The sequence below is a fragment of the Ixodes scapularis genome, unplaced genomic scaffold (assembly GCF_016920785.2).
Source record: "Ixodes scapularis isolate PalLabHiFi unplaced genomic scaffold, ASM1692078v2 PGA_scaffold4__175_contigs__length_147842914, whole genome shotgun sequence".
Taxonomy (NCBI): Eukaryota; Metazoa; Arthropoda; class Arachnida; order Ixodida; family Ixodidae; genus Ixodes; species Ixodes scapularis.
Genome location: NW_024609879.1, coordinates 77,622,845 through 77,643,426, shown reverse-complemented (window position 1 = coordinate 77,643,426; position 20,582 = coordinate 77,622,845). Strand labels below are relative to the sequence as shown.

Sequence of the window (20,582 nt, the reverse complement as noted above, 5' to 3'; positions counted from 1 at the left end):
CTTTGCTCGCGAGTAGTTTGCCTCTCCACGAATAAGGTGAAGGTTTCTTGGTTTTACTCCTATCACACAGTGGACCGCCTAAGTTCACCAAATTTGTGCACTGGGGGCTGAGTAGTTTGAACATATCGCTGGCTGACAGGGTTTGAAGCTCCAGACAGCCCATGGATGATGACCACCAACTGGAGGTTGGATATCTGGTTTATGACTGGAACCTTCTATGCCTTATTGTCACGCTGTCTTTACAATCAGGCAGGTTGAAGTAACTGTAAAACATAAGAATTATTGACTTATACAGTATAGAGAAATCAAATATACTATTCAATATATTGAGTACGTTTTGTTTGTCTTGAAGCTAAAGAAAACATTCCCTGAAAACCCATTTAGCACCAGGGTAGTCGCAAGTTTCTTTCGCGCTTGTGTTTTCTTTATTGTTTAATTGACAGATATTCCTTTTCATAGTCTTGACTACCGGCAGGTGAAAATGAGCACTCTGATGGGGATCATAATTACTTTTTTTTCTCCTGACAACCAGCTATAGCGAATTACTGAGAATCGGAAGCTAGCTGTTGACGAGAGCACTTAGGCTGGTATGCCGGGATATGTTTCCACTTTGTGCGCGGTTCTACTTTAGCAGAGTTTAATATCAGTGGCTCGGAATATATTCACCTGTGGGTATAAAATACGAATTCGAAATAAAGATGCTGTCACAATCTATAAATAAATTTATTTGAATCTATAAATGTTAGAGATTTTGTTGTGCAGACTTGAAATTCAACAGTACCAGATGAAAAGGTTATACAAAGAAAACATAATTAATGAAGCTTTACTTTTCTCCATTCTTCGAATACAATAAGTATGGGAGCATAACGTTAACTGGATCAAAGAATAATAAAAAGGAAAATTTCGTGGGATCCAAGCAACGACATTTCTGGCAATGAGGCATTATTTCAGTGAAAAAGGTTTGTGAATTGGAAATTCAATATTGTTTCCTTTCTTTCTCGCAACCCGTTTCTTAAAAAAAAAAAAAAGTCACGTATATTTTCATTTTAATATAGCCTAGTCCCCAAACTTGCACATTCGATCTCCATCTCTACCATTATATTCACTCAGTTGTTCCGGACTTATTCAGTATATATCTAGTCTACTCATCAGGGGTGAGAGGGATGTCCATTTTTCTGACTGAACTCGTAAAAAGCAAAGGGAACACCCGAAAAGCACCTAAAACAGCAGAAATGCTTCGACAACTTATCATAAACTTGATATCTTTTATTTATCGTTTTTTTGTAATATACAATACATATTTTAATTTATTGTCAATGGTTTCAAAGAACGATTCCAACCGTGTTGTGGTTGTTCTCCATCAGGTTTTAGATTGTTCCTTGATAATTATGCGGGAGTCACTAATTGGAGTGGCGTTTTTCTCTGAGATGCACGACATTTCTTGGGCGCAAAAGAAAGAGACACTTACGCAGCGCTTCATAAGTGTATCTTTCTTTTGTGTGTGTGTTGACTTGAGTGACTGTTTTGCGGGTGCACTGTTCCCCCTGTACATTATTAGGGGAAACAAAGTGTAGGAGAGAAATCTTCCGCGAGGGACAATTGGTTTTCGCTGGCCGGGCTTTAAGAAGTGTAAGGTAAGAGGTATCCTTGGGTGCAATGACGCGTAGAAGTTTTAAGAGTAGAAAAAGGCACGGAAAATATCCTGATGTCTGATTTTGGAAGCTAAATTCTTGTTATCCTGAGATCATGTTTTATATTTTCTTTCTTTCTTTACGCAGGCCCCAATTATTTGCCCACAACGGGCCGCGTCTTCTGGAACGAACGTTAGACAGACTGTGTCCCAAGAAGCCAGTGATGCATACACCTTACTTCAACGTGTGCTCAGGAGTTACTGTGCTGCCGCACGAGGCATTCTATCCCGTGCCCTACACAGAATGGAGGACACTTTTTCAGGCATCGTCCGCATCGCACGTTCTTCGGCTCGTTTCCAAGAGCTACACGCTTCACCTGTGGAACTCGCAGAGCAAGTCCACGTATATGGAGCCAGGATCGGCGTACGACGCTCTCATGAAAAGCTTCTGCCCAGTAGTCTACGCTTTATCGACGGCGCACAACCCGGATGCATTGTGAGTCTAAGGAAACGCCAGACATACGATGATTGGTGGTGTTTGACCCACGTGTATGTACACGACTGAAACCGAAGATTTTCTCCTGCAGCAGTCCTTGGTTCATGATGCTTGTGGTCTTTTAACGACGTCTGCGGATGACACGGTTGTGCTGCTATTTTTTTACAGCACCATACCCATCTCGGACTTTGTCTGAATTTGGTACGACTGAAACGATAGACTAGTTCAATTTGTCAGAAATACTGAAAATACATGAGAACTAGTTGAGAAATATGCAGGAACAGTTGGAAAGCTGTGGTATAGACTACAACTTCCGTTTTAATATATTTATTTGTAGTGTAGATCCCAGTTCGGGCAGATATAAAAAAGGACCATTGAAGACAAGCCTTTGAGTGCCGGAGTGTTGCTTTCTGAAACCAGGAAATCGAGAGAAAAAAAAATGAAGTGGCGTTTTGGGGGATTGAGTGCACAAGTTTCATCCGCACAATATGTCAGTATCGGATGCCCGAAGATTGTTACGAAGGTGCAAGGGCGGTAGCCACAACTGCAGCAATATAACTACACAGGGTATCCCAAAATGAGCCATGAAATTTTAAATGCCACACAAATATAAACATATTAAACCCATGAAAGTGGCTCGTTCGAAGCATCACCATATCAACCAATTAACTATATACATTAGACACCAATCTCCATATGAAAAGCCATCGGCCCACTCTCTCTCTTTTATTGTCGCTTTATTTCCGAATAAAAAATCGTCGTATTAGTTACTCTGTTATTCCAGATTCATAAAAGACACTGGCTGCGCTGTACATAGCGAAATGTAGTTATAGCTAAAGTTACACAATACAATCATTAACTTTACGACTTGGATTATGGCCTACCACGTTTGACGTAATGGAGTGCTTGGGAATTTAATTTCAGTTGTTATAAAGTTTTGTATATTTCTTCATTAGGCTTGCATGCATAGCAAGTCCCTTGTGCTAACACTAAGAAGTTAGCACCTAAAAGCAGTGTTGTACGGAACGGCGTTCAAAGGAACGGCGTTCCTGGAGCGCGTTCCTTTTAAGGGGAACGAAGGAACGCCGCCGTTCCATTTTGCATTGGTGGAACTGGAACGGGAACGCGTTACATTTTTACTGGAACGGAAAAAGGAACGGCGTTCCTTTTTTTTTCGTCCAGTGGAGTAATTTGTATTTTATTTCTGAAACAGAAATTCTAAAAGTATAAAAACAATATCCATCTCTACAAAAAGCAGGATTTCGTTAATTTTTTGGTTATATACCATATGGTTAATTTTGTGTGATACTCCCTTGGTGACAGTCGGGTGCAGGAGGGCTAGAGGACATCGATTCTTTTTTCAGTGCCCGAGACTGCGGTAAAGAAAGCCAAGCCTTTACTCGAAGGAAATACACAGAAAGAGAGATGTTTCAAACTCAGCTACTTTCTTTGCTTCCACGAATCCTCGTACACCCAGAAATCTAAGACCGACTGCAGCCATCACTGAACTTCCACAAATAGACGTACAGTAACAACAAAAGAGGAGGTTACCCGATATCGAACGCATCCTTGTATCCCGAATATTTGTGACATAAAATATACACAAAAATAACTTTTATTTCTTCTCCCCTTGTTCCCTATCTTCCGTTCCCTATCTTCCAACTGAACAACGAATCAACCGTCATGAACAAGGACTTGCAGTTTTCAAGACTGACCTTCCAACAGCCTTACCTTCTTCACTTGCTCGTCTTGCGGTCAGCTACATCGAGAAGCAACTGTTGCTACGTTCGAAGAGGTGACTTTGTTAGATTGAAACGCGTGAGGTTGTTGTGAAACGTTGGTGCATTGTGGAGTAACAGTACATTGGGCTCGCATGAATCGCCCACCATAAAATATGGTTAAAAGATGAGATTTTTAATGGTGAATATATCAACAAATGAAACACTGCTTCCGATTGTCTTCTTCTCTTGGTGCATTTGATGGGATAGATAAAAAACAACAAAAACCACTTTGTTTTATCTAAATGTATATGTTAATCGTCAAAATACAAATGTAACGTGTATGTAACGATACGTTCCATTTCTTTAACTGTAACAGGAACGAGTTCCTTTTTCACACATGGAACTTGTAAGGGAACGCGTTCCAAACATCGGAAGGAACGAGGAACGAGCTTTCGTTACTTTTTTTGATGAACGTGTACAACACTGCCTAAAAGCGATCGCATACATTCCTTGCTTATATTGTTTGTAAATAAAAGTGCAGTAATCAAGCTATAGTGCGCAGGAGAGTACGTTTTCAGTGCATAAATCCAATGCTTAAAATATTGTGTTTATGTCTAACCTTTCTGCAAAGGGGGAAAATTATCTTCGCTCGTCACACAATATGTACGCCGTTCTCTATCCTTGTTGTGCATATGAATACCCCAAACTTTCTGTATTCGGGTATAAATATAATCGCCGAGTCAATTCTGATTTTATATTGTACATTAAGGCTATCTTAACATACTTTGAAAATAAAATTTATATTAAACACATATATATGCTTGAAGCAGTGCTTCAATAAACAAGCGCAACACGAGCGCAGGCTGCGCAGTCGGCAGAGGTAACTCGGCAGCTCTTTGTCTAACTGTCAAAGCGACTGTCTTTTTGTTTCCATCTGCGCTATTGGAAAGCAGGACGTCTGCACAAAAGGAAATCTGTAACGCGTGAAACAGAACCACAAATGGTCGCGTGCTTACGGCGGAAGTTTGGGTTTTTGTCTGCCTCCGGACACAAATGCTCATAAGTGTCACACGCCACACCGACCCCTGATTGAAAGACAAAGGAGCACAAAGGCGACGAGTAGATCCGGTCTCTCTATTTCTTTTTTCCGACCCGGTGTGTTTTTAATTTTTTTTTTCCTTTTACCCTTTTTTTGTTAAAGTTAGCGGAGAGTGGCATATGGCACGCACTCTTTCCAGTTTTGGGTGCCCCGCTGCGGTGTGCTTCACTTTAACTTTCGGTGCTTTCACTTTAACACGGTATTTTTTATCAGCTTTACGTGAGAAGTGTAGTCGCACAAATATGAAAATGATTCTAAATGCAGTGCCCGCGTTCAAAAGTATTCACTAGAACGGAATGATCATCAAGGCAACAAATTGGGTAAGTGGTCATAGATACGGAATGTGGATGTTTTCGAATTGACATAGTCGCTCTTTTTAAAGTACCTTTAGGCCGGTGTTACACTCCTTATACATCATGCAAAAGACAATCTCAATACAGTTTTGGACGCGAGCCATCGCGAGATCCGGGCTTCAAATGCCGCGGGGCAATGAGTTCGAGGAGTAATTTGGCACGCGGCATTAGAACTACGGATATTTCGCCGACTCGTGTTTGCAGACCGCCTTTTTGTATGATGTACGAGCAGTGTGACCGAGGCTTTAAGGTGCAACCCCACTTTTGGTTAGTGTGATTCTGAACCAACAGATGGCGGTGGGATCGCCTTCCAGGCCTGTAAATCAATGCTAGAAATCGTGTGTGGTGGTGCTTTGATGCAATAAGGTATTTTTCTATAGACGATCGCAAGCTGGGCGACTGACCGCCGCAATGTCTCTGCTCGAGCAGGCACGCCCGTGCGTTACGAGCTTGCCGAAGCTACGTTCACCCGCGCGTTGCACGCGCTTGCACGCATGGGGCACCACTTGTGGCGCCATGCTTGCAATTGTCTATATCCTGAATTTGACGTCCCTTGTCCTTTGCTTGTTTTTATCTGCACGAGCTTTCTTTGGAACGCGCACGGTTGAGCCAGTTCTCGTGCTAGGGGGCCAGTTGCTTTTCTCCGAGCTCACTTCTTCAGCAAATATGGTCAGAACGAAATGCGCAAATTGTCCTGAGCTAATGGCGAGACACATTCACAACAAAAATAACCGACGCGTTGCAAAATATAAAAGTGCCAGTGCGCAATTAGCACACCGGGGATTTCCGAGGCTAATTTCACATATTTTAATGCGTTCAGATAGTTAGGACAGGCAGCCTCCTTTCTCTTGCCAACAAAGAGAGAGCAATGCCGCGGCAGCAACGGACAATCGAAGACCACCTGCAGAACAGTTCAGGGTCGAAGCCAGTCAGGAATCAACGCAAGGAATGATTCACGAAGAGCACGGCAAGTGTCTGGCCTGGATGCCCAAATGGGCCTAACCGAAGGCAACTCAGGTGCTGGCAGAGCGACCGCTCAAATCACCCTTCGACGCAGAAACTGAACACAACAAACTTCGAGAGGAGATGTCACTTGGCTTCAAGATGATCTTCCAGACACTAGGCAAAATTAAGAAAGAGATAGCGGAACTCAGACATGAACGACGTTAGAAGAATGACGTCCGGACGAACAAAGACGAGAAACGAGAAGCCCGAACGTGACCCTACCGTGCTATAACTTTTATTTAACACCTATCATCGAGACCGTCCCAAGCCCATGGGAGAGGAACCCGGTGACTCGGAAGGAATGGGGGGGCTATCGGAGTTCTTTGGCATCCACCACAGGCGCAGCTTGACACTTCCGTTCTATTTTCTAGAGACAGGGAGGTCATCGCAGCGAAAGTCAAACATGGCGGGCTTAAGCTAGTACTCGCCTCTATATACATCAGACCCAGAGCCAAATTAAAGGACGGAGAGACGGCAAGCTGGATCCGCGGCCTAGTTGAATTAGCCGGGAGACCCACTGATTGTGGCCGGGGACTTCAATGCCCCACAAAAAATGGGGCACGCAGCAAATACAAAAAAGGGCAGGGAACTGCTGCGAGCCATGACAAGTGAAGGTCTGGAGCTTCAAAATGAAACTGGAGTGAAGACGAGGCTTGCTGAGCAGCAGCGACCGAAGGATACCACACCGTACTTCACGTGGACCACGGGGGACCTGACCCTCGAGTGGAATCCATAGTGGGACACGTTGGGCAGCGACCCTTACCCCATCGAGTTGAAGGTAGCACACTGCGCAGGGAGGAAAGGCTGAGAGGTGAGACTTATCATCGAGTGGGATCGCTTCAGAGGGATTGTGACCCAAAATATAGGGAACGGCAGGGATATCGAGGTCTCCATACAAGAGGCGTTCATGGGGTCGAAAACACAAATCTCAGTGAAATGCGGGAGCCCCACGCCAGACACACATCTGTTAAATCTTTGGGCTAGCCGCCTCCAAGCCCTAGAGAAATACAAAAAAGTTAGAACGACACCGCAAAAAATTAAACTCAAATAGCCACAGCCAAAGCCACCTGGTATTCCAGGGAGCTCGGCAGGACGAGATGGAGGGCGCACTGCGGATCCTTCAATGAGACGACCGACCTAGGGAAAGCCTGGAGGACTTACAGAGGCATGGAGCGTAAAAGGCGCCAGGCAAGGAATGCGGCACAAAACTTAGCCCTCCGACTAAACGTAACCGAAGAAGAAATGGCAGTCAGGGCACGCGAACGTTTCTTTCCACAGGTCAGCGCAGCACCGCCGAGGACTAGCAAAACATTCAAAAGTACACACCCGTAAGGCACCGGCAAAACCTGGGATGGAAGACCAGCTTAACATGGGAGAAATTTTGGAAGCCATTTACACGGCCAACACCGGCAGCGCACCGGCTCCCGACGGCATTGCGTACCAAGCCCTAAGACATCTCCCCGAAGAAGCCAAACAAAAACTTCTGTACATGTGTAACGAAGTTTGGAACTCCGGAGTGCTACCGAGACGGTGGAAACTCGCGTGGGTAACGCCCATCCCCAAACCAGGCAAACTCCAAGACAGAATAGAAAATCTAAGACCGGTCTCACTTACATCGAACATTTGCAAAACAACGGAAAAAATTGTTTTCCGAAGACTACAGTGGCACTTGGAAACTCAGAACAGGCTCGATCCCAGACAAATGGGTTTCAGGGAGGCGTTGGGAACAGAGGACAGCCTCAAGCTCCTCTACGAGGACGTCATGGCCAACAAGAATCAGCAAGACCCACGCCTCGTCGTCGCCCTGGACATTAAGATGGCCTTCGATGCCGTCCCACACTGGGCAGTCATAAAAGGAGCTAGGAGGTGCGGAATCCAAGGAAAATCCCGGGCCTTCATACAAGAATTTCTGCGGGACAGAGGGTTCCGAGTGAAGAATGGTAACATTAAAGGACCCGACACCCCGAACTGCAGGGGAGTACCGCAAGGAGCAGTTATCTCACCCACTCTTTAATATGGTGATGGCAGATTTGCCTACCAGGCTTCGGAATATCGATGGTCTGGGCTTCACCCTATATGCAGACGATGTCACGCTCTGGACACGCTGAGGCTCCTTGGGAAACCAAGAACAGACGATGCAATAAGGTATAGATGAGTTTGCTCGATCTCTCTGAAGTTGGGATGGAGCCATCACCGGCTAAAACACAGTACATGGTTGTGGCCAGATCAAGGGACCATAGGAGACGAATAGCCGACCTGATACGACTAGAGATCAATGGGCAGGAAATAAGTAAACGCCGGCTCATCAAAATACTGGGAGTTACCTTCGAGGAGACGGCCCGCGCCGCGAGGTGGATACCCGAGCTGCAGAAGTGGTTGGCACAAGGTCTCAAGCTCATCCTGAAGATCACGAGTAAGTCCTGGGGCGTTGGCAAGAGCATTTTCAGGATTTTAACGGAGGCAGTACTCACGTCCAAGTCATTGTACAGCTGCAACGGGCTCAATCTGACCAGAAAACACTGGAAGAAACTTGAAAGGTTGAACTTCCAGTTGATGAGGGTAGCCACAGGCCTCCCAAAATACACAGCTCTAGAAGACCTGAGGAAAGAGGCCCAAATGAACACTATCGAAGAGCGTGCCGAGGTTCAGAACATTGCCCAATTTCAACGGCTCGAGAGAACAGAGCACGGACGCAAACTCCTAGCAATTCTAGGATACGACATGCGAGACAGGCCCCCACTAGAGGAACCGCAGCCTCCATGGCAAGATAACACCATCACCGACCACAAACCCATGCCGAAGACTCTCAGCCAAGGAAAGCGGGCTTGAGCGGCCAGACTACACGCAAGCTGGTGCGAAACACACGCGACAGAAGATGAGTTGCGGTACACGGCCGCCGCCAAGACGCAGAACGCCACGACTACGTCGTTGTACGACCCACGAAGAAATGAAGAGAGCACCGAAATACTTTCCGAGGGGACTTCAATCAGAGAGGCGGAACTGAGGGTTATCTTGGCGGTGGTGAATGACGTGCTAAAGAAACAGACCCAGCCAGGCAAGGCACGAATTTTTACGGACTCGCAAGAATCAACACGTGCGTGCCGATGCAGCAGATCAAAGAGCCGCACGGTAAAGCAAATAAACAAAGTGGCAGTGGAGCTCCGCACAAGGGGCACCGTACTTACAATCGAGTGGCTACCCGGACACAGTCGCACACCCGGGAACGAGAGGGCACACCGAGCCACAGCGGAGACAGCCTGTAGCACTCACTCCGCGCCTCGCTCAACCTCTCGGTAGAGGACGAGGGCGGAAGCAATGGACCCGGAGGAACAGGCCGAACTTGCCAAACTGGAGAGAAAGGCCTACCTCCGCAGCCATCTTCCGCCGACAGATAGCAACATACTGGCAGGATACAGTCGGTGGGAAGCCGTCAGGATTCAAAGAGTGAAGACGAATACCGCACTTACACCATCCAAACTAGTATTGTTTGAACTAAAATAAGATATGGACCCAACCTGCTCGGAAGGAGCCGAGGCAACATTGCAGCATCTGCTCTGGGCCTGTAAGGGCCTCGAGCATCATAGAAATGATGCTGTGGACCAGATCCAGGGCGCAGACAAGCCTACGACGCTCGAGGAGTGGACCTATCCAACGGGCACTCCTCAGCACAGGAAAGCCATCATCGACTCCTTGATACAGTATATCAGGGAGTCTGGTGTACATAGCCTTATCTAAGACGTCACTACCATCACCATGGAATCCCCCTCACCCCCTCACCCCTTACAACCCTTCCCCTCCCGTCTCAGGAGCACAACTCCATAGCGGGTGAACCCCTGATCAAATAAATACATGTCTCTCTCTCTCTCTCTGTCGTGCATATGTCTGGCTCTTTTGGATTTCTAGAAAAACTTGACGTGGTGACGTGGTTTCGGAAATTGCAGCTTGAGGATTTAAATTTCTCAAAAATAAAAAAGGAAAAAGATAATTGATTTATTTTGGTCATGTTCCTCAAGTAGCCAACTGGGTGTTTATTTTGACCTAAACCATGCGTCTGCAAAATAAACAAATGACACTCAGGTGTAGATATTAAGTTTTGTAAACCCAAGGTAGGTCTGGTGTGGGAGTCCCACTCTGATTAAAGTAATGTCAGGGTAAAAACTCACTCACAACATTAAATGATAAGAATTAATTTGATTTCGAGTTCAGTGATTGTTTCAATAACTGGCCAGGCAAAGATTCCGGGTCTGTTGATAGTTTTTGTAGGGTTTAAGCAATGTGCCACTCATAATTTCGTGATTTGTGCAATCAAGGAATGGTATGCAAAAAATTTAAACAAAAAACAAGCAAAATTTGGATTGTGACGTTGTATAAAGTATGGTCTAAGTGCGCACATCGCACGCTGAGTAGGACTGAAATAGCGCTACATTTTACACAGGCGTTGAGCGTGTCGATGGTTAAGGATGCATTGTAAGCTCAAGCTTGCACACATATACTGCTCAGGCCGCAATTTTTGAATGTGGATAAAAGTTTATTACCTTTAGATTTGTTCCTGATTGCTTACAACAGAAAAAGGGGAACATTCTAACTCTTGGTTGACAGAAAAAAACTCCAGCTGCTGACAGTTATCAGTCATCTCGGCGCCGATTATGAGTATTCACTGCATGACTAGGGTCGCTCGCTGACTGCGAGTTTTTTCCACGTTCACTGGTACAGCAGTTCGCTAAGCTACTCTTTCATTGAACTAGCTCAAGTGCCAGGTGGATTCGTTGAAAGCATGGGGCTCGCTTTTATAAATTTTGGTGCGCTCAAACCTAAATTGATTTAAGCGTGAAGCGCTATCGCTTTTAAACGACAATTTTAGTAAATAATATTGTGTATTTCTTTTTTACTAAATGCGCCTGTTTTTTTTTGTTTTTTTTTTTGCCTTTACGTTTACGTACTATTTTCTTAGTTATATAATATTTTTACAGAAGTCTCACAACTATACGTTGTCTCATCGGAAGTGAAACCGGATACTCAAAAGTGGAATAATAAAGAGAAAGTAAAACGCGAACACGCGAACAGACATTAAAAATGCAATGTCAGAGCAGGAGTGTCGTAAGGCGACATTGTTACCCGTTGTAGATTATAAATTTAGCAAGTGGTGTAGAACTGCTAGCTGGGGGACTTTAACATGCATCCCGCAGTAGTGATACGCAATCGGACGCCGGTACGATGCAGATGGGCGATTAAACCTAGTCACCCTGGAGGTTCTGCAGCGGGGAGTTTCGTGCTTTGAATGAAGCTCGTGTTTGCGTATTTCTCCATCAGCTTTGATCGGTCGATTTTTGATCTGCGGTGGGCAAACATACTCGACCAAAGATTCGCCACCGCACTTGGTTTAGCCTACAGCCACTAAACGACCAACACTTAGAGTATCAGGCACTGAAATCTATGACTATTTGCTGGGTCGTGTTTGCCCAGCTCCGCCTATTCATAGGAATGTGGCCACGGTCGGCCATCTCTTTGGTGTGGTTATATTATCCCTAGCCATCATAGTAATATGGCGGACAGCGCTGAGGCGGCAGGCTGCCATAAAAATATCCGTGGGTCTAGTACACTGTACCGTCGGTGATATTTCCTGCATGGTTAAAGTCGGTCGATAAGAAGGATCTAAGAACTCAGTGGATGCGACAGAGGAAGGTCGACTATGCCGTCATGTTGTGCGGCGTACTGTTCAAATCGCAACTACAGCTAAGAACAAGAACTTATAATCTTTAAGTATTGAGTGTTTTTGGCTATCCTGGCGCGCAGAGATGCGTTCAGTGAAAATTATTAATTTGTTCCCAAGGGGTCCACGAAGTCACCCCGCGACCCATCAGCTGTGGGTGAAAAACGTGTACCCTATCTAACGGGCAGCAGATTGCGCCACCATAGTACTATCTTGTAGCTAGAGATAATATAACTCTATCAAAATTATGGCCTACCGTGGACGCATTCACGGAGCGGGCAAACGCTATCCCGAAAATCGTAATAGAGATCAGTGATATTGGAACTCTTTTCCCCGATATTGTTCAGGACGTGGCCATCCTGGTGCTTAGTACAAGGAAGAGCAAAAGTCGCTCTTTTGAATCGTCATGATTCAAAAGAGCGACTTCCTCAGCATTAGTTTCGGTGTTGGGAAGCTCGTGTTATATATTGTTTTGCTTTGTCGTGAAGTGTTCAAACATTTCTGGAAGTACGGAAAAGCGTTTTCTGTGATTTCAGATAAAGCTTCAGGCACATGACAACCATAATTTTAAGCACCCAGATGAGTAAGTGCCGTTACTCTGAAGCGGAGCTTATTTAGCGGCTCTAGTTTGGCTCAGCGGCCCAAGCACAGAAAGAGAGCTAACTGCATGACCTCGCTCTCTTGGCGCTGGTTCAGTTGTTTTTTCGTTTTGTTGTTTGTCATCAGCCCGTAGCTTGGCTGCGCTTTGAACCAACGTTATTAGATTACCTCAGTTGGAAAACTCGCGGGAAAGGGGACCCCCCTCCTGCCCTCCCCTCATTCACTTCAGTTCGCCTACAGAAAAAAGCCCCTTCATAATTCAAAAGTAGCGCTACGTACTCCAATGCGAGACGCATGTGCAACGTGCAGCCCTTGGGAAGATCATGGTGGCACAGCGCAGCACTGAGCTATATTTGAGACGCCACTATCTTCCCAGAAGTGGCGCGCAGCGCGTATCTCGAGCATTTCCACAACAATAAATGGCGCCAATTTTCCTAGAATAGAGAGGCTTTACCCGCCTGTAGGGTGCCTCAATGTTCTTCTGTATAGGGTGATGATATATGGGCGATGGCTTTTATCACTAGCTGTAGTGAACAGGAAAAAGGAAGACGAAGTATTAAAGGAGGCAAGTTGATAGTCAGCGGTGTGTATGTCATTTCCTCTCACCGTTTTTCTAATTTATAATTGTTCAACTGACCATATTCAATTATGTACCAACCAGCTTAAATCAAACCCGTAGTCATGTCACCCTTTGTAGTACCAGATGCCGACACCAGGCGCTCATATGTAAAATACAAACAGGAGAGACTTCACGAAGTTCTCAACGGCACGAGTCTCGGGAGATCTGACGAGCTGTGACGAGCGGTGACTCCAGCAGCAACAATACTCCAATTTCTTCTTCTTTTTTTCCTTGGGGGGGGGGGGGGGGGGGGGGGGGGGGGGCGTTTCTGTTTTGCAGACGCTCGTTGCAAAGAGCAAGCGCCGCATAAATACATACATACATACATACAAAGAAATCGACGAAAACAAAATGTCACCATAGCACAGTAAGCGCCACAAATGCGTGCAGGGACACGGTCTTTCACGGGCTTCTGAACCAAAAATAGAAATAAAAGTGTGGGACAAAAGGGCCAGATGTCTCCACCCTAAGCAAATCGCACATGAAGGCACCCCACCACCAGTTGTCTGAACGGCATCTAGGATCTGCGCGTCGAAACCCTTATATTTTTTTTAATAAAGCTTTTCAGAGAGGGCGCGGACCCGGTTTAGCTGCCTGTTGTAAATGGAAAAGCCACATCATCATCAGCATCCTCTTGGAGATCCAAGGACGTTTAAACAGACAGGACCCGGCATGACGTCAGCCTGAGTGAAGCCGGAAGAGGCGTTTAATCCCAGACTGCCTTGCGCGCCCGTTCCGAGGCCGTGGGGTAGCGCACCGGCGGTTCGTCTGCTTTCTAATCTGCTCCGGCGTGGGCTTCACGAGGCTAGCTTTCGATGCGGTCGGCGTCCGCCGTGGGCGTCCACGATGCAAATGCTTTGCAGCGTGAGTGTTTATACTTAGTTCCACATTATGTGCGAGCGAAGTCAGAACTGGAAGCGCGAGCCCGTTGTTCTGTGCACTCCTGGCTTGCATGCGCGCTTGTGCGATCTGCTGCTGCTGTTTATTAAAAAATGCTTTGCGCACCGCCAAGTCCTTCACGGTGCGTCGTCTAGAGCGTCTCAATTCTAGTCACTTACTTCCTGCTGAGAAACCAGGCGTTCGTTTATAATAATCTTATCCAATAGACCCTTTCAGAAATTCAGTGCCATCTGGTGGTTCGTAAAGCAGTTTAGGTTTTGCCCTATCAATGGCGGAAATGAACTTGTATCGGCACCGTCACTTTCGCAAGTCGACGGCACGCGAGGAATTGTTCAGTGTGAGTTCTTTCTCGATCACTTTCAGGTCGATGGTGACCAAGAACGTGCATTCAGAACAAACCTCCAACCCACTGAGATGCCTCGAGAAAATTCTATACACCAAAGTGCTTTAAAGCCGATTGTGTGCCACGACAGATTGACTGAATCTGAGCAATTAGAAATAAACGCTTACGTAGCTCTTGTGTTCCAGCCCTACTTCGCTTCGTACTGACCCCCGAACGTACAGGCCTCGCAATATCCGCTTAGGAGCATCTTCAACGTCTTCCTTCATCTGTCACTAGAAGGCCGCCATTCGTATGGCACAGATGCCGTTCCACAGATGATGATAGTGATCAAAGTGGCCAGACTGAATTTCGGAAAGGGTCTATTCCGACCATACCGGTTTAAAAGTCTCCCATTAAGGGGTATTCACACGAGGGAGAAATCCCGGGGATTTCTCCCCGGCACGCGCGCATCACGAGACGAAAACGCGAGGATTTTGCACATCACAAAGCCTGACGTTTTCGTCGCGGGATGCGCGGGCCGTGGAGAAATCCCCGGGATTTCTCCCTCGTGTGAATACCCCTTTAAGCGCTGTTTCAAATAACAGTGGGTGCCGCCATTACATTCGGTGCACACAGTCGCGTTGCCACGGAGATGTCATGGCAACGCGGTTGTTTGCACCGAAATTAATGGCGGCGCCCACTCACTAGGCTTCCCATTGGTCAGAAAATGCTCGTTGCGGCTCGTGGCCACGCCTACTTCCGTTACACTTCGCTCCATTCATTGGGGATAGGGACGCCACCTCCTGCCCATTATAACCTCCTTGGAGATCCTACATTTAAGTGATCGACCCGAGCCATGGAGACCTTTTGCAAGTTAAAGGCGGACACCTCGGGCGGGAATTGAGTGCTCATGCGTATGCGTCAGGTGGCGTGCAGATACAACGAAAGCGGACAGTAAGGCTAAGGAAAGTCTGGCAACGCTTTCGATCCCTCGACGTTCGTGTTGAAAAAGCAAACGATAAACCGAGCGATCGCGATCGAGCAGTTAGAAACACTGAAATCTAGTCACACTGGTACTTTCAATAAGCCGGATGCGAAAATAGAAGATAATTATATGATATGTATATATATATATATATATATATATATATATATATATATATATATATATATATATATATATATATATATATATGTATATATATATATATATATATGATATATTTAGTTTAGCTCTGGAGAGCCGCTGCGCCACAGAAAGGCAAATCGCCCGTAACATGAAGGCCTGCGGCGCCGCTTCTAATGATGACGGAATGGTATTGTACAAATGAATTGTGTGGATGATGACGATGATAATAGGATGGTTAAGAGAGTGAAGAGCGCTAAGCCTAGCAGGGGCCTTCACGACAGTGGTATAAGCTGGGCGGCTATGGGCTGCTGACTTCTAGCAGGTCAGTCTCGAGCGCCTAGTGAGGGCTCCCTGCGTGCCCAGCTTCCAAAAGAGCCGGCCGAATTTTCGATGACGCAGAGATTCCAACACCCCATGGGGGTATACAGCTCCAGGGTTTGGCGCAGGTGTAGGCCGGGCGTCTGTTTTCACGAAAGCGGGCCTTGTTGTCTCCCAGATGCGGTCGACCTTGTCACCTTGTCGACAGTCCCAGACGGTCGGCCTTGTCACCCTGTTGATAGAATACATGGTGGGTTTCACTGGTCCGGCTGGCTCTGTGACGATAGAAAAAAAAAACACTTATTATGCCCAGCTGGCTTACTCTTCTGCGCGGTTACTTTCCGCGCGCCAATTTGGACACTTACCTCTCTACCTAGCCTTGTTACTGTTACAAGCGATCCTTCGTGTCCTCAAGGTTTCCCAAATTGCGATATGGCTTCACTGGTTCTCAGCCCCACCGTGACCATCACGACCAACTCTATATATACGACCACGTCATCTGAGCGCTCCCTATGGAAGAGCCTGCTCCCGGATGATGTTGATGATGATGATGATGATGACGTATGTACCTGTCCCCCTTGGAACGGGGGTCACGTACTAATCGTGCCCAAGCCGGTGGGCTCCTTTCTGTAGCCCTTCGCATTATCTTTTTTTCCACCAATCTGCTAGCCGTTGTTTTGTTTTTCGGACCGCCCATCTCTCTGTGGAATGTGTTCCGGAGTCGGCCGCCTCTTGAGATTCCAGTGCTTCCGCTAAGGATGGCGCTTGTGCAGGTTGTGGAGCTGTATGTTTCGGCGTCTCGCTGCAGCGGGGCACCATTCACGTGGCTGTCCTCTCATCTGTTGTTTACCGGTCCACCTTTTCCATTTCGGCGGCCGCATCTCTTGGGATGTTTTGGTGGCGCCATCCCATGGCTACCTTTCGTGGCGTCATTACCTTGCGAACAACTAGTTCGATGGTGTTTGCAATGAGCCTGGTGGAAGCATGAAATCATTACCCTCTCAATAAACACTGCTAACACCATAAAAATGTAAGCCCTTGCATTCCTATTATTTTCGTCGATGAGATTTCCTTTCCACACGTCATTGTTAGCGTTCAGCCAATCATGGCCGGCCGAGCATAGCGACGCTTTCGATCGAGCACGTCGCCAATAGTCTCCATGCGCACTCTCCTGTGGCGTCGCCTGCCGTACACTGTCATGACTGGATGCTTGGTCGGCTTGGGTGTCGTCTAGCTCCCATTTCTGCGTCAGGTCGGGCAGCGGAGGACCAGGTGTTCAATTGTTTCTGCTTCCTGTTTGCAGAGCCTACACCCTATGGTCATTATCGTCGGCTCGAACCGCTGTCGATATGCCAGTGTCCGCAGCGCTCCTGCTCGCGCCTCTAACAGGAGACGGCTGCCCAGGCTTACACCTGGTTATGGAAGTCTTCGTCTCCGATATTATGCTTGTGGGCCAGATACACGTCTAGCGTCGGCTTCTCTCCTGCCTATTCCATCCAGTGTTTCGTCCCCGCTTCTCTTACGGGCCTTCTCACCTCTCTTGCCCACTTCCCTTCCGTGTCTTCCTGAACTGGGTCGGTCGAAAACCCGTTTTTCTTGCGGAGCTGGTAGACGCGCTTCACCCACCGTTTCTGTAGGCTCGATTATGATGATGGTGATCTTGCAGCTCTTCCCTTTGTATCGGGCGGTTGCGAACAACGTTCGTACCTAGCAAAAAATTTATATATATATATATATATTAAACAAGAAAAAAAAAAAAACTTATTTCTTCGCGTTCACTTTGTTTTTGTCCTTCGCCACCAGTCCTCCAGTCTGCTTTTCGTTCTTCCGATTACTTTCCAGCTCCGTTCAATCGGCTTCGTGGACGCTGCGGCGCGCGTTTCAACCTCACTTCGAGGGATAGCAGCAGCATCTCTATCTAGAAACGCGTTCAGCGCTGACCCCGTCGCAGGTGATTGGAAGTCGAGTGCTTCCGCCAGCAATTGGGCTTGTGGAAGGGGCTGGCCAGGTGTCTGTCCGTTTTCAGGAGCGTAATACCACTGCACCGGATGGCTTGGTTGCAGGCTTGTGCATGAGAGGACGATGTGTTCGATGGTTTCATCCGCTTCTTCACAAGCCCGGCATGTTGTTGTTTCCACCATCCGATTATATTTCTGTTGGTACACTAGTGTTCTAGCCCTCCTGCACGTGCCTCAAAAAGCAAGCGGCTGCCCAGCCTGTTATCATATAACTGAGCCTCCGCTGATATTGTACTTTTGCTGAGGTTGTACATCAGTAGCGTTGACTTGCTCTTGGCCGCCTTTGCCCACTGAAGGGCCTCCTCCTCACGCACTCTCTTCCGCACCTCCGTTTCCCACTTTGTCTCTGTATTGGCCCTCACGGGCACTGTGAAGAAACCAAATTTTTTTTCCAGTTGGTACAGCCGCTTCCTCCATCTTGTCTGTATACTTGTAAGGTGGATGTATACGAAGAGTAGCTTTGCCCACCGATTTCGGTCCATGAATCGCAGCCGCCCGTTGTAGCCGATCTTGCTCGTGGCTTCTCTGGTTTCGAAGGATGACCACCCGAGGTCTCCTTGGACAGCCTCGTTGGCCACCATACCATGGCATCCTACGGCCTGCCTCCCGACGTCTCGCTGACGGCGCTCCAATATCTCCCGCACATCCCCGGGTACGCAGATAACAGCGTTGGCAAAAGTCAGTCCCGGTACTATGGCCGCTTTCCAAAGTTCTCGTGTAACAACAAACCGGTTGCAGCTCAAACTCGGCTCACGGCCGAGTTTTAGCGCCACCTAGGGAGAGGCGTTCTCACTAGGCGGCACAACAACTAGGTCCTCCAACGTCGTCGGGAGGTGGATCGGTGGCGTTAAAGACCCCGGGCCAGCGGTTGTACTGCACTGGCTAAATTTCTCATCTACAGCTGGGAGACTCGTCACCCGTTGAGGCAGACCAAGTTCTAGGCTGTATAAACATACACACAACCCAATTCGACTTCCTCGTCGGGCTCTTCTGTTATCCGTGGGTGTGAGCCAGCTGATCGTGCTTTCTGGTAGCAAGCGCGTTCAGGCTGTAAAATGTTTTCTCTATGTAAAGTATACTAAAAGAGTTAAATTTGTTCATTAGTTTGCTTTTTTTTTTTTTAGTTTGCGCAGCCAACACCGGATGGCATTGGGTGCGCCCGCTCGCCTTCTCACCAAGTGCAAAATGTAATGGTCGCGGAGGGCCATTATGAACGGGTGGAAAGAGAAATGAAAAGCTGCGATAAAGACAGCGCCCCGAAAGGACTGTAAAAATGCAGAAAAGGCTTACATTATCTGGCACGAGGGCCGCGAGGTGCCGAGGTGCGGGGCCCAAGGCGGGAACCCCGGCGAAAAAAAGAGACGTCACACCAGCTCGGAGTTTTCGTGAAACTCCGTGGGTCGTGCGGGAGCCCTGCGCGCACTGGTGTACAAACAATCATTCGACAATAATGTGCAGTCGACTGTATGCCGAGTATGCGAGGGTGAGAGCGAAACCGCGGAGCACATCATACTCAATTGTGGCGGATTTCGACCATCTGCCACTTCTCCCACCGAAGACGCGAACTGGCTACACGAAGGTGTCCCACCTCTAGCGACATCACTGGGCTTCTCGACAACAAGGGAGAAAGCCAATACTACTGAAGCCTTTTGAGAGACCATCGAGCAGACGAAAAGATGTCTGGAGGATCGGTGGCATCATACACAACGCAGGGGTCGCTGAACTCAACCACAGGCTGAAGTCCCTTCATGTTTCAAAAGTAGCGCCAAATATTGGTAGCGCAATGTTCGTCGATGCACAGGGCACGTGCAACGTGCAGCCGTGCTTTGAGCATTTCTAGAACAATGAATGGCGCCACTTTTCCTAGGATAGAGGGGCTTTACGGGAGCCAGAGTTGCGCGTTCATCCCCGTAGCGCCGCCTTTCCTGCACGGCAAGTTGATCCAGCTCGTCACGTGACTGAATTCGGCGACTAGCGGCGCCACGCGTTCGAGGCGCGCGGCGCGCTCAAAAGCAGGGGAGCGTACGGCGGGGCGCGCGCAACGTCTACTTGCCCTGCAGGGTACTCATACCCGTGCTATCCGTGCCACACGGGCAACTCAAATGCCATTTACAACGAATGACATTCGTGTGATCGACGAATCGGCTCGCGATCTGTCACGCGTGGAACGCCCCTCACTCGGAGTTTCGCACACTCCGAGCCGATCGTTCAAATTAGTGGCTCTAGTTCAAATGGCATTCGTTGTAAATGGCATTTGAGTTGCCCGTGTGGCACGGGTATTAATCCAGTTCCTCACGTGATCGGATCTCGGCGAATAGCGGCGCGGCGGCACGTGGAAAACAGACGCGCAACTCTGGCTCCCGTAGGGAGCCTCTACAGGAACTCTACTACAGGCTTGGGCACGATTAATCAAGCCCGCCCGTTATAAAGGGAGCAGCCGCAGAATCATCATCATCCTCATCATCGCCGCCAACACCATAGACGCAAATATAGCAAAACGGTTTGTTGGCCTAGTTGGTTAAACATTACGAAAATAAAAAGCGCGAAAGACAAGGACGAGAGGGATACTACACAGGACGAGCGCTTACTCGCAACTGACGTTTTAATAGACCCTTCCCGGAATTCAGTCTGGCAACATTGATCACTATCATCATCTGAAAAA

At 47.5% G+C, this 20,582-nt stretch overlaps 1 protein-coding gene across 1 annotated transcript in view; it reads left to right on the top strand.

Annotated features, from left to right (window-relative positions):
- Positions 1 to 2,130, top strand: part of LOC115316357 (lactosylceramide 4-alpha-galactosyltransferase) — a 32,935-nt gene extending 30,805 nt beyond the window's left edge. The window contains exon 5 of the mRNA XM_042293613.1: positions 1,779 to 2,130. Coding sequence (XP_042149547.1) covers positions 1,779 to 2,130 — 352 coding nt within the window. The remainder of the gene's footprint in view (positions 1 to 1,778) is intronic.
- The last annotated feature ends 18,452 nt before the right edge of the window (positions 2,131 to 20,582 follow it).